The sequence below is a fragment of the Microcaecilia unicolor genome, chromosome 4, assembly GCF_901765095.1.
Source record: "Microcaecilia unicolor chromosome 4, aMicUni1.1, whole genome shotgun sequence".
In the NCBI taxonomy this organism is placed as follows: domain Eukaryota; kingdom Metazoa; phylum Chordata; class Amphibia; order Gymnophiona; family Siphonopidae; genus Microcaecilia; species Microcaecilia unicolor.
This window is the reverse complement of record NC_044034.1, coordinates 320,349,733-320,364,422: the sequence shown is the minus strand read 5'-3', so window position 1 is coordinate 320,364,422 and position 14,690 is coordinate 320,349,733. Positions and strand designations below refer to the sequence as shown.

The following is a 14,690-nucleotide window of genomic DNA, read 5'->3' as shown; positions in this document are numbered from 1 at the left end:
GGCTCGCTGGCAGTTATCACATTGTGTGATGTCCTTTGGGGAATACCTTAGTGATCTTAGAGGTGTGTACAGGGAGTTCCTTTGCTTCAAGTACTCTATACCATTACCTTTAAGGGCCTTGAAGATCAGACATTGTTTTAAATTTAGCCCCTTATTGTACTGGTAGCTGGTGAAGGTTTTGCAAAGATGTTGATGTGGTCACATCTTTTAGAGCCTTCTGTTAGTCTTGCTGCAGTATTCTGAATCAATTGGAGCTGGTGCAGACCCTTTGTAGTCAGACCAGTGTAGAGTGCATTACAGTAATCCAGTCTTGATGTTATCATGGCATGCACAACTGAGACAAGACTTGCCTTCTCAATGTATGGAAAGAGGCAGCGTAGTTGTCACGGATTTTGGGGGATCAGAGTAAGTGTTGAATGAAGTTGTATTCCAAGGTTCCTGACATATGATTTGAGGGGGAGTTAATATTTTCAAAAAGAGATTTTGATGTCGGGTATGTGCCCACTTGTGTTAGCGACCGTTAGAAGCTCAATTTTACTTTTGGGTTCAGGCAAAGTTAGATCATAAGTTTATTCAGACCTCTGGGTAAGTCAGGTTCAGTGGGTATGAGTAACTGCACATTGTCTGCGTAGATGTAGAACTGAGTGGCCATTGACCAAATCAGCTTCGGCTAGTGGCTTGAGGTAGATATCAAACATACTAGGTGACAGTACTGATCCTTGTGTTACCCCACAGGTCAGTGTCTGTGGTGGTGATGAGGTGCTGCCAAACAGTATGAACTGTTACCTATCTGATAGGATCTGAACCAAGAAAGTACTGTTCTACTGATATCTGTTTCTGCCAGTTGTACTAGCATGATATAGTGATCCACAGTATCAAAAACTGCTGAGAAATCTAGCAGGATCTACACACTGTATGTACTCCAGGGAATTATGCATAAAAAGCAAAGTAATACAACATGTTGAACAGAGTAGTATTTACAGTATTCTGGAAATATATGCAGGTACTTTTAACACTTTAACTCAGTCATCCCTAGCTACCCAGTATAGCATCTTCCTGTTGGCCATATGAACAGTCATGTTCAGCAGTACTGTAACAGAAATTCTAAGATTACTGGCAACCATAAAATAATTTACCTATCAATGATTTGGTAGGTTGCCAAATGACCACCATGCTTCATCTCTGCTAGCCTTTTTTTGGTGGTGTTCAAACATTAGGTACAGCTAATACAGATAATTTGTAGAGCAGCAGGATGAGAACCAGGGAAGCCAGGGTTCAAATCCCACTGAATCTCCTTGAGATCTCGGACAAGTCATTTAACCCTCCATTGCCAGAGATACAAAAAAACTTGAATTCTCCAAGGACAGCTGGTCTTATACTCTCACATGTGGGTAACGTGGATCCACGTTGCCGGTCCGGAGCTTGTGACAAGATTAAAACAGGTCTTTGACTGCGAGATGAGCTCCACCGTGCATGTGCGAGTGCTTTCTTGCTTGCTGCAAGAACTCAGGACTAGCAATTCTCTTGTTTTCTGTGGTGAGGAGAGGGAGAGTTTATTTCCACTACTCACAACTGGTTCTGCCTTTGGTCTTTTTGTACCTTCCTTTTTGTTTTGTTTTTATATACCTCTATTGGGGTTTCTCTTCATTTTATTCCTTCTCTGTATTTTTTAGATTGTTTTTTTGCCTTTTTAAAAAGTTTTCTTTATTTTACCTGGGTCGCTAGGCTGTGTTTAGGCCTGAGCTGCAGTCGGGTTTTTCCCTTTTCCTGGTGCTTTTTCCTTTTTTAGCATCAAGTCACTTGATTTGGCCACGGCTGTTTTTCCTTTCATGTCATCGAAGGTTCCCAGTGGCTTCAAGCGCTGCGCTCGGTGCAACAGGACCATCTCTGGCAAAGACACCCATTCTTGGTGTCTGTGGTGTATGGCCTGAAGGGCTTTAAGAACAAGCTGCATCTGAGTGGCAGTCTGTCACCTGGGATTCCACTGAAGAGAGAATAATGCTGTCCTCACCTGCCCTGAAGGCATGGAGATTTGCTGCAACTCCAGGCTAGGGACAGGTTGGCTCACTGAGCATGCTGTGGCCTCAAGGGCTTTTACAGCAAGCCACTTCAGGGTGCAACCAAAGGAAAGCACCCTTTTGGAGCACTAATGGGAGGAATGTGGTCAATCTGGGCCACATTATTGTTTTGTGACTTATATACAGAAGAGAAAGAGAGTAAACCTTTGGTACGTCCTTCTTGGTGGTCAGAGGCCTTATGGACAAACATGTCAGTGAGTGAATATCGGAATACGGGGATTTTACTACATCACTTCTCTCCTTCATTTTTGGGAGGTTTTTTTTAGCTACAATGGACAAGCCCTGCCATCCTCGCCTGCAACCTTGAATGGTTCTCAGAACAGTCTCTCTAGAATGCCTATGATTTCCAAGCTGGTTATTGGTTCGGACACTTCATGAACTAAGGAAGATTCATTGTTGCTTAAGTTTGCACATCCCCCAGTTGATCTGTCTAGTTGGGGTATATGAGGGAGGGGGTCCATGTTCCTGCTCAAGACATTACTCTGTTGGATAGTTGCCAGGACTGAGCAGATGCTACAGCAGCACTCAGTAATCTTTCTGCTACTGCATGCATTGGGCTTGCAGCCGCAGAAAAGTGCATGACCCCTAGATGGCACCGGACAATGACATCCTATGGAGCGCCTGCCCAGGTTTTGACTCCAGACGTGTTTCAGGGTGCAACACACAATTTGGTAAGCTCTGTGCTATAGAGTGCAGTTACACAGTTGTGTAATTTTACCAGTGTGGATAAACTAGATGACCTGCTGGACATTAAGTATACCTCTGAAGCTAGTCAAGGTGCTGAAGTCTCAGGTGCTTACTATTTAGGCAGCTGGAGTTTCTGGAATTAAGGATTTCCTCATGATTCATTATAAGATTAAAGCTATGGAAAATGTTCTTAGAAAGAGGAACCTCTGGCTCCTCAGTTTGCCTTGTACTAGTTTTCTATCCACTGAAATTTTGCTTGGGCGATATTTTAAGAAGGTATTGGATATCATTCTTAGTGCCGATAGTATTGTTTTCTCAAAATGTTATTGCTAAGTGAATTTGCATGTTGTGAATGAATGAGGAGGAGATTTTGATTGTGGTGGCTATTTAACGGGCTTTTTGGGATATCAACAATAATTTTTCTGAGGGCTATCCTTTTGTTTCCTTTATTACCAAAAAGGATAAATTGCTGGTTTTAAAATCTTACTTAAAAAAAATTGTTTCATAGTCATTTCCAGGTCCTTTAGCTTGTAATTGGATACCTATGTAGATTAGATTGACGATAGACACTAGCACATTTAAAAAACTTTTGAAGGGATTTTTGTTTTGTAAGGCTTATTGGAATTTGGATTAGAGATGAAATTCTAGAATCCAGGCAATATTTTATGTAGTGATTTTTATGTAAATTGGATTGTTTTGTGTTTTATTCATTTATTGATTTTAGTTTTTAGAAAATTATGTATGTACAGAGTGTGATCTGCGTAGGAATAAGAGGAATGCAAATTAATAAACTATAAGAAATAGTTTTTTCCTGATGTGGAGGAAGTTATTTTTGGAGTTGAAAACTCGGGTGCTTGCTGTGAAGTCTACCGTTTTTAGGTTTCCCTGCAAGTGTCTACTCAGTTTTCAGGGGAATAATTATTTCTTAGTGTCTGCAACAAATCAATCCAGGACTTGTGAGTTATTCCCATCTACCAGAAGGTGGTGATAGAGGATTCAGAATTGAGTTGTGCCATAAGATAATGAGCAGCTCTTCTCATTCGTATTCCTCTATCTCTATCGGTTTAGATCCTAGCTTGATTCTGTGATTTCTACTGCTGGTTCAGTGTTCTGGTACCAGTTGAGCTGGGGTGTAGGCAGATGCTTGTGACCTCAGGGGATACCTGGTGGTGCTGGGTCTGTTCCACCCCCCATCCCCACCCCACTGGGCTCCTTGTTCTCTTGGTCTCCTTTCTCTTAAAAAAAAAAACAACTAACTAACTAAAAAGAGCTTAGTGGGCAGCTCAAGAGGAATCTCCAGGGAGAGGGAAGTTTTCCTGCCGTGTGGGTGTCAGAACTCTTCTTCTCCCTGCTGCCAGGGGGGTGGGGGTGGGAGGGAGAGAATTTAGCTGCAACCAATGAGTACAAGTGTTTCCTTTGCTCTGATTATGGGTACATACCTTTTCCAAGCATTACAGATTAGATGTGGCAGCCAGACAGGATTTGGCCTTTGGAACTGTGGTTCTTCTAATGGGGTTTCAGTATTCCCCCCCCCCCCCTCCACCTTGAAGACTGCTTTGGTACATCCCACAAATCCTGGATTGATCTGTTGCAGATGCTAAGGAAGGAGAAATTAGTTCTTACCAGCTACTTTTCTTCCCTTTAGTCCCAACAGATAATCCAGGTGCTCATCATTTTTCTGCTGTTTCTTTTAGTTTGTTCCGGTTTGAAGTGTTCTGTGTTCGAATGTTCTGCAGTTGGGTTGTATATTTCCTTTGTCTTAAATTCTTATATAAGAGGAAGGAGACCCTGTTTTTCATTTTGCTGTGGTTCCAGTTACTTTATCAGAATACTGAATGAGGAGAGCTGCTTACTGTCTCATGGCATAACTCTATCCCGAGCCCTCTATCTCTACCTGCTGGTAGATGGGCATAATCCACAAGTCCTAGATTGATCTGTTGAGATTAAAGGAAAGAAAATTAACAGGTAAGAACTAATTTCTCTTTTTCAGGATCCTCCTCGTTTGGAAAGATTGTTATTAAATAAAAAGGTGTGCTGTTAGCATTGGTATATTAGTGGGGTTTGGGGGTATGGTAATTTGAACAGATTTCAAGAGGCCTCTGATTCTTAGTACAACATAGTTGGTCCTTGTGCGTGAAAGAGAGATTTCAGTAACGTTTTGCCTAGGTAACCATAGCTTTTATTCCCCTCCACCCCTGTTTCCCTTTTCTCGTAGTATGATCTGCTCAGCCAAAACCAGACTGCAGTGAGGGACCAGATGGTGCAACTTGCAAACTACCTGGATAGTGTAAGCCCTGCTCTATGTGTTTTGAAACTTTGCAAATACAAAGCTGATATTTATAGACTTTACAGTGTGCATAAATGTAAAGCAACAAAATTCCATAGGTAGGGTTGTTGTTTTTTTAAGTTATTCCATTAAAATTTCCCTTTTATTCTGATGTGTGATCTGAGGAGATATGTTTGATTCTTGATATACTTCCCTTTTTGATATTAAAGATCTCTAGAATGCTTTTTTCTTGCATGATAATGAATCTAAGTGATCTTGGAGATGTTGCTGTGTCATCCTTGTTCAGGACCCAATGCAGGTGTATCACAGATACATAAATTATCCAGCACAAACAGCAAAAGGGCAAGTGTTCATCAAAGCCTCATGCAACAGCCAAATCTTAAAGCATGACTATAGCACAGACAACTGAAGAGCAGACAGATTTTTATTAGATAGTAAATGCAATCATTATCAGTTATGATCCTTTTCCATAAAACTGCAAAATACGAAATAAGACCCAAAGAAAGAGTATTTAAATTCAAGGAGGGCATGTAAAAATAGAAACATTTCTTCTCTGTCATCTTCACATACATGTTTCCTCTGTATCTAAGGCAGTGGTCTCAAACCTGTCCAGCGGAGGAAGTGCAGGCAAATCTCTCATGAATATTCACTGTGGATATCCTGAAAACCTGACTGGTTGGGAAGTCCCCAGAACAGGTTTGGGAACCACTGATCTAAGGGATCTATTTTTCAAAGTACTTAAAAAATTGTAGGTTAATGAGCAATTTTAATTTAACAACTAGGATAATGTATTAATATTCACATTAGAGTGTGATTTTAATGTAAATACATCTCTAGAGGCATATTTAAAAAATTGCATTAGCCAAATTTGTTAATGCATAATACATCTTTTAAATTAATGGACTAGCTAATTTATGCATGTTGCTATCTTATTTAAATATATAACACACTTTGAAAAATAGATCCATTAATGTCAGACTGTTATGGTAGGTAAGGCATTGCCTTGTTTTTTTGTGTGGGTGACTCACAAAGCTCAGCTGTATTTTCTTTCCCTGTCTTACTAAGTGTTCTTTTTTCAGATGTACATTATGTTGAATATTCGTATTGTGTTGGTTGGGTTGGAGATATGGACAAATGGAAACAAGATCTCCATAGATGGAAGCATCGGAGATGTCCTGGGGAAATTTGTGCAGTGGAGAGAGATGGACTTGGTGACCCGCCGCAGGCATGACAGTGCACAGCTTGTCCTGTAAGTGTTTACAATGTTGTTTTCTCTTGGAGTTCGATATTAGATTTGATTGCCCACCTTCCATATCTGCATCTTTAGTGAGTTACATGCAGGTACAGTAGGTTTTTCCCTCCCAAAAGGGCTTACAGTCATAGATGAACCTAGGAAAAAGATCTTCCAGCTGTGTCTATTTCTTTCAAATTTTTCACACATATGCCCAACTTCTCTTTATATGTTTGCAGTTTTACTCTATAGCAGTCAGTAATATCAGAAAATTTTTATTGGATCTATCAGATACACATGCAAACATCTATTTGACTAAACAACTTTGAGCCAGGCATTCAATAGGAGGGGCATGTAATCATCATCAATCCATCTTTATAAATTTAACTTAGTCCATCTTTTATTCTCAACATCATAATATACTTTTCATCAAAGATAATTTTTTTATCAGAGTTTTTTCATCATGCATAAAAACTTATTTAATAAGGAAGGCACTTAGCTTTCTAGCTTATTGGCTCAGCTTTCTCATTTCATTCTAAGCACACAATCAGTATTGGAGACCAGTTGTCACCGACACGAATATCCATGTTTCGCTCATAGCTGTCTCAAGGTAGTCTCCTAAAAGCAAACATGTTCAATAGTATTGGTATCTATTTTCAATTAAAGTATTCTTAAAGCAAATGATGTTTCCATTACTGACCAGATTTTTTCCGTGTGACAGCTTCTAAAATGACCGCCGTATTTTTTATAACTTCCTTATATACTATTAGTAACATCATGTGATATAGAGAGCACCAGTCAAAGATCAAGGACTGCATAGGCTATCAGCCAATAGCTAAAATTGTCAAATTAAAGTCATCCATTCGATCTCACAATTTAATCCCCTAGGTTCAATAGGGGGGAAGTGCCAGGATGGACTGATAGACAAATACTTAGGTCTAGACATATTTGGATACACAGATCTTGGGGAGTGAAAAATTACTGCAAATTTGACTGTGTCCCTTTGACCATATCAGAAACACCTTGTAAGATGGAGAGAATATATTTTTTTACTGTACACTTTGCACAGAATTGTAAGTTACTGTATATTTTGTTCTAGAAATATTTAGAAAAAGAGCATATATATATTTAAAGATATTGACTCGGTAACTAGATAGAAGACCTGTATTTTGTAGCGTTTGATGTCCTTAAAGACTTGAATAAAGCTGGTGGTTGGGCATTGTTTCAGTAATCATAGCTAATCCGACACTAGTGTCCCTAACTAATGTCTTCAAGTCTAATTTATTACAAGCAGATCCAGTGTTGTATAGTAACTAAGTAGATGTAACTAGGTACTTAAGCAAATGTTTGGTTACTTTTACTTGTAAAGAAGTACAGGATAACATTTGTTACTTTTACTGAAATAATAATTTCACCAATTTTTGCTACTTTTACTCAGTTACATCTGATGCTTGTAGTTAAAAGTAAAAGTGGAAGCAGGGCCGGTGCTAGGGTTTCTGGCGCCCTCCTGCAGACTGTTAGTCGGCGCCCCTACCCATCCAAGGGCGGGATCACTATGGCTCCGCCCCTACAGTAGTCACACCCACAGTAGCCACACCCTTTTACCAGCCATGGCACAGCTAAACATTGAAAATATTACATCAGTATAGGAGAAGAAAAATAACTTGGTTTTTTTTTTTGTTTGTTTTCATTATGAATAATTTCTGTAAGCTGTTACAGCTCCAGTATACCCAAAATGACACAAACCAAATTAGCATACAGACCAGGAATTAGGAGAACAGTCTTGCCAAACCTGAAACAATAAGTTATCAAAATCTCAGAACCTAACAAACAGATCCCTATTCAGACACTTAGCCTTGCAGAACAGAGATAGCCCCTCTTCAAATTCTTAAAAAATTAACCTGAAATCCTAAGAAGTTAGACTCTGCATGCAGCACAATTCCAGAAAAACTGAAAGAAACACATTGCTATACATTGCAAAAAAAGACAGCAGATTTAAATTCTCAAAGTAGACATATTCCAAACACTAAATTGAAAATAAAATGATCTTTTTCTACCTTTATTGTCTGGTGACTTTGTTTTTCTGATCATGTTGGTCCCAGTATCTGATTCTGCTGCTCTCTATCTGTTCTCTTAACTCTGTTTCCAGGGATTCCTTTCTATTTATATCTTTACTTTCCTCCTTTCTTATTCATTTCTTTCCTTACATCCAGTGGTGTGCTGGTAAATGTTTAACAACAGGCTCTCTCCCCGGTCCACCTCTGCGCCCTCCCGTCCCCCAAATTGCAGAGCTGGCTATAGCCGTGGAGAGAGCCTTGGGGGGGGGGGGGGGGGGCAATGCATTACTCCAGGAAAAAAAAATTAAATGATCCCAGGTTCCAATCTAATTCATGTTTAATATGGGATAAAATGCCATAAATAAATAAATATAAACTTTTAATGTTGCGCACCTGATTCTCAAAGTGGACATATTCCAAACACTATAATGAAAATAAAATGATTTTTTCTACCTTTGTTGTCTGGTGACTTTGTTTTTCTGATCATGCTTGCCCAGTATCCGATTCTGCTGCTATCTGTCCTCTTAACTCCGTTTCCCGGGCTTCCTTTCCATTTATTTCTGCCCCCCTCCAGCCACCCATGTCCAGCGACTCCCTTCTCTCCCCTGCCCCCCATCCAGCCACCCATGTCCAGCGACTCCCTTCTCTTCCCTGCCCCCCATCCAGCCACCCATGTCCAGCGACTCCCTTCTCTCCCCTGCCACCCCCTCCAGCCACCGAAGTTGTTCAGCGAATTCTTCGGGGCAGGCAGTCTTGCCTGCCCGCTGCCAGCGCTGACTCTCCCCCGCTGCCGGATTGCTCTTCAAAATGGCCGCCGAGACTTACAAGGGTGGCCTCCAAGACTTCAGCAGAAGTCTTGGCGGCCATTTTTAAAGAGCGATCTGGCAGCGGGCAGGCAAGACTGCCTGCCCTGAAGAATTCACTGGACAAGGGAGGTGACTCAGGTGAAGGACCGGACCCTGTAGGAGGGAGGGAGTAGAGCCGGCTCACAAGTCGGTACAAAACTTAACAACCGGCTCTTGTGAGCGAGCCGGCTCCAGCACATCACTGCTTACATCCATAAGTAAAAGCTGGGTCCTCCGCAGACTTGACTGCATTTTTCCTCTCCCCCTTCCATCCATGTCCAGCATTTCTCCTCTCTCCCCTCTATTCATGTGTATCTGACTTCTTCTCTCTTCCCTCCTGCCCTTCCATCCATGTCCTGCATTTCTCCTCTCTCCCCTCCATCCATGTGCATCTCCTTTTTCTGTCTTCCCTCCCCTCTATCCATGTTCAGCATTTCTCCTCTCATCCCTCCCCTCCATCTATGTGCATCTACTTCCTCTGTCTTCTTTCTCCTCCATCCATGTCCAGCATTTTTTCTCTCTCCCTTCCCCTCCATCTGTGTGCATCTCCTTCCTCTGTCTGTCTTTTCTTCCCTCTATCCCTGTCCAACATTTCTCCTCTCTTCTCCGTCCACTCCATCCATGTCCAGCATTTCTCCTCTCTCCCCTTCCCTCCCCTCCATGTGCATCTCCTTCCTGCCTTCCCTCCCCTCCATCCATCTCCAGAATTTCTCCTGCCCTCCCCTCCTTCCATCCATGTCCAGCAACTCTCCTCTCTCCCCTGCCCTCCCCTCCTTCCATCTACGTCCAGCAACTCTCCTCTCTCCCCGCCCTCTCCTCCACATCCATCCATCCATATCTAGCAACTCTCCTCTCTCCCCAGCCCTCTCTTCCATCCATACATGCCCAGCAATTCTCCTCTCTCCTCTGCTCTGCCTTCCATGTCCAGCTATTTCTTTTCTCTCCCCCCCTGCCCTCCCCTCCCATCCATGTCCAGTGATTGCCCCAGCCCCCACCTGCCTCCATTTTCAGCCCTCGTTCCGGTTCCAACCCCAGCCCCACCTGCCCGCCCTCTTCTCCCCCAACATCCCCCTTTTCGTTCCTGCCACCCTGCGGGGTTTAAATCTTTTACCTCAAGTTGCAGCGGCACTGGTGGCAGTGAAAGCAACAGGCTCATCTCTAGCCGCCCCTGCCCTCGTGGAAAGAGGAAATTATGTCAGAAGAAGGCGGAACACTGAGAGGGAAGGGATGGCTAGAGATGAGTCTGTTGGTTTCACTGCTGTCTGCGCCGCTGCAACTTGAGGTAAAATAAAAGATTTAACCCCCCCCCCCCCCCCCCCCCCCGGGTGGCAGGAACGAAAGGAGGGCTATTGGGGAGCTGAGAGCGGGCAGGTGGGATCCGACAGTTGCCTGCAGGTGAGCTGCCCGGGAGGTGGTAAGCATGGCTTGTGGCGCCCTCCAGTGGTCGGCACCCCCCTGCCATTCTTACCTCACTTACCGGGTTCCGCCGGCCCTGAGTGAATTTAAATGATGATTCCCTCAGTAAACCAAATGAAACAGCAAAACCGGAACAGAATTTTGCTATTGCAAACCTCGTCACAAAAAACAGTGGATCATGTCATCTTAAATTTTGCTGTTCAATGGCGTTGCTTATGTTTGTTGAACTGGATACTGGTCTCCAGCCAAACAGAATAGTGATGAGTTGGGTCACTTTGAAGCAGAGATGAAGCTGAAGCTGGTTGCAGTTCTTGGTGAACAGATGTGTCTGCCACAACAGACTGCTGGTCATCCTATGGAAACTTTTACATTGGGGTGACTGCTGAATTGATAAGAGTCTTTAGAGAGGAAGTCTGCTTGTCTGGTCTTAAGATTGAAGGGTTCCCACACATTTGACATTTTTGCATCAGTTCTTGAAGATATTCAGATTTTGCCATCACACAAAAAATTGTTAGAACAACAATAGACAATGATTCCAACTTTGTGAAAGCTTTCTTTGTAATTGGACAGCATGACCATAGTGAAGATAAAGATGATGATGCAAGTGATAAATTAGTAGCACTACTTCTAATGCAGATGATAATGACAATAATCCTAATAATAACCCGCTCCTAATTCAAATTTGCACAGTTCAATTGAGGCATCTGCTGCCCTATACTCCGCCACGGATCAGATCTGCAGCACCCGAGTTGAGCTCCAGTCCAACAGGAGGCTCCTCCACTGTTTCCCAGTCACTGCATGCAACCAGCATGTTGAGCGATGATGTCATCTTCCCCTCCTAATTCAAATCTGCACAGTTCAACTGAGACATCAACTCACCTATACTCCTCCACGGATTGGATCTGCAGCACAGCCCCAGTCCAACAGGAGGCTTCTCCACTATTTCCTAGTCACTGCATGCAATCAGCATGTTGAGCAGTGACATCATCTTCCCCTCCTAATTCAAATCTGCACAGTTCACCTCGGGCATCAGCTCACCTATGCTCCTGCACGGATTGGACTTGCAGCACCCAAATCGAGCCCCAGTCCAACAGGAGGCTCCTCCACTGTTTCTTAGTCACTGCACCCAACCAGTACGTCGAGTGGTTACGTCACCTCCTGCTCCTATTTCAAATCTGCACAGTTCAACTGAGGTGTCGGTCTGAAGGGGTGTGCCAAAGGGCACATCCTGCTCCTTTGTGAGCACCTTCATTTACAATTTTGATTCCAATCTTCTATAAATAATTTTCTAACCTTTCAGATCATTTAATCATCACTTACACATGCACATACTGTTAATACCACACAACTTCACTGTTTCTTCAGAGTTAACCTAGGAAAATCACTAACTTCATACACAACTGTCTGACTCCTTAACTTCTACAACTTCAACTATCCAACCGATCCACTGTCCATCATCACAGCGACTGGAGATATCACTGAAATCATCTCAGTACATTCACCTTCAAGGCAGCTTATACTAGGAGTCACACAAAGCATTCATGACATCTGGCAAATCTCTAACTGATTATAAGTATTATTATTGTAATGTTTTACTTTCTTAATAATTTTCATTAACACATACACTTAATAAACACTCAATAAACGCTCAATAAACACTTCTGATCTTAACGTTTAGCATGGATGCACTTGCTACCCTACTGCATTGGTTACTACTTTTACTTATATTGTCAAAATACATAATCTACTCAACCAACCCTTATGAAATAATCTACAATATACCAGTAATATACAATACAAGACAATTTGGTCATCTTATAAATTCTACCGTAATCCAACAATATGCTTTGTAGCGCTATAGAAATGCTAAATAGTAGTAGTAATATCATTTCTCAATAGTTCGACTCATCATGCCTTGAATGTTACCTTTCAAGCAATCACCACAATAATACCAGGTCAAAGGTCAATTACCATAAACGACATTTAACTGAAATCCAAATGGCAAGACAATCAAACTTACCTCTTCCCTTAGATTATGTTAATTCTCACTCAGTAGTTAACAAATCTGAAATCATTAGAGACTGGATTAATGAAGCCCAATTTGGTATAGTGTTAATTGTTGAAACCTGGCTACAAACCAAAGATGACTCAATAATTCTAGATTTATGTCCACCTGGATATTCGATTCTTCATCTTCCAAGAGTTAAGAAAAGGGGAGGAAGATTAGCAATTATCTACAAATCACTTTTTAAAGCCAAAATTATTTCAAAATTACAGACCCCAAATTTAGAAATAATTTCCTGCTCTATTACAGATGATTCCCTCTCCAAGCCTATATGTCTGCTATTATTTTACCATCTTCCATGTAGTTGGCACTTAATTGATGCTGAGCTTAACAAATTCATTGCCACTACTTGTGTCAACAATAATATCGTTACGACTGGAGATGTACATTTACATATGGAGAATTCCTCCATCCAAAATACTAAACATTTTCTAAATATATGGAAATTCTCACTATTCAACGGATTGTCCTCCCACATAAAAGGTCATCAGACATACTGGCAAACAAATTTAATGACTCAACAAATTGTATTATATCCGAACCATTGTGGTGTCCAATTCCTTGGCCAGATTACAGTCCCCTCACATTTAAACTTAATTGGAGAGGATCCAGCAAACAAACTAGAAAAGACGACAAACCTTACACCTTTAAAACTAGAGGCAAAATTGACCTTATAAAATTCTGGTACAATGAACAATTCACTAAACTATGCTCTTCTAATCCATCTGTCCAACAATGGGATGAAACTAGACAAAATAGCACCAGTTTTAGCTAAATCAAGACCCAATAAAAAAAATTGCTTCCTTGGTTTAGTGACGCCCTTCTGCAAATGAAGCATAAAAGTAGAAGATATGAAAGAATTTGGACAAAAACAAAACATCTGAAAATCTAACCAATTGGGAAAAAACTCACAAAAGAGTATAAACTCATGATTATTAAAGCAGAAACCAATTACTATTCAAAATCAGTAGGAGAACTAACAACAAATCCTAAGAAATTATATGCTCTAGTAAACAAACTATTGAACACACAACCAGTAGCATTCACAAGTGAATCTGTACCATCAGTGGACCAACTGGCAAACTATTTCGAACAAAAAGTAATAAAAATGAATCATGAACTGAATAACCCCTCTTCACAAATTCATTGCTTTCTTAACTTGTATGATCCATCACCCTCTAGTTCACAAGCTGACAGAATTTGGTCTGAATTCTGCCCTTTCACCACTGATCAGGTCAAGCACCTGTTACATAAATATGCCAAATTACAATGAGGCTCATTTTCAAAGCACATAGACTTTCAAAGTTACATATGTTACTATGGAACCTTATAAGTCTATGTGCTTTGAAAATGAGCCTCAATGCATTCTTAATATATGCCCCATTCACCTTCTCAAAACAGCTTCTACAGAATTCATTAACTGTTTACATTCCAATCTTACCTCAGTATTATCCCTTGGTCTATTCCCTTCCCAAAATGGAAACATCATTCTGATTCCCATCCCGAAGAACTAAATTAGCCAAAGTACAGTGTCCAACTAAAGACCAGTAGCTTCAATTCCTTTATTACTAAAATAATGGATGGTCTGGTTACACATCAACTTATGAACTACCTTCAATTGCACTCTATATTACATAGTTCACAATCCAGTTTCAGGCCTTCCTACAGTATTAAAACTATCCTCATCACTCTCCTAGGTAACTTTAGATACAAATTAAATAAAGACAATATGATCTTAACTCTTCAATTCAATACATTTAGTGCCATTGACACTGTAGATCATTATATTCTCCTTAATATCCTAGACTATTATGGTCTAAGTGGAGCAGTGCTAAACTGGTTCTCAGGATTCTTAAAATCAAGATCTTACCAAGTCAAAAAATCAGGTGTCACATTTTCAAGGCAGAAACTAGGTTCGTGAGCCCTTGGGCCACTGCCGTGGAGCAGCAGTAGCAGGCAAAACCACCCCACGCCAGAGACAAGGCAGAACTCTGACAGGAATAGCTAGACTTCACCTGCACTTG

General features: G+C 41.2%; 1 protein-coding gene across 2 annotated transcripts in view; it reads left to right on the top strand.

Moving 5' to 3' along the window:
• LOC115469357 (disintegrin and metalloproteinase domain-containing protein 9-like) overlaps window positions 1-14,690 on the top strand; it is a 240,843-nt gene that overhangs the window by 107,720 nt on the left and 118,433 nt on the right. For both annotated transcript variants that reach the window (XM_030201903.1, XM_030201904.1), the window contains 2 exons: window positions 4,981-5,052; window positions 6,132-6,301. In XM_030201903.1, coding sequence (XP_030057763.1) covers window positions 4,981-5,052; window positions 6,132-6,301 — 242 coding nt within the window. The remainder of the gene's footprint in view (window positions 1-4,980; window positions 5,053-6,131; window positions 6,302-14,690) is intronic.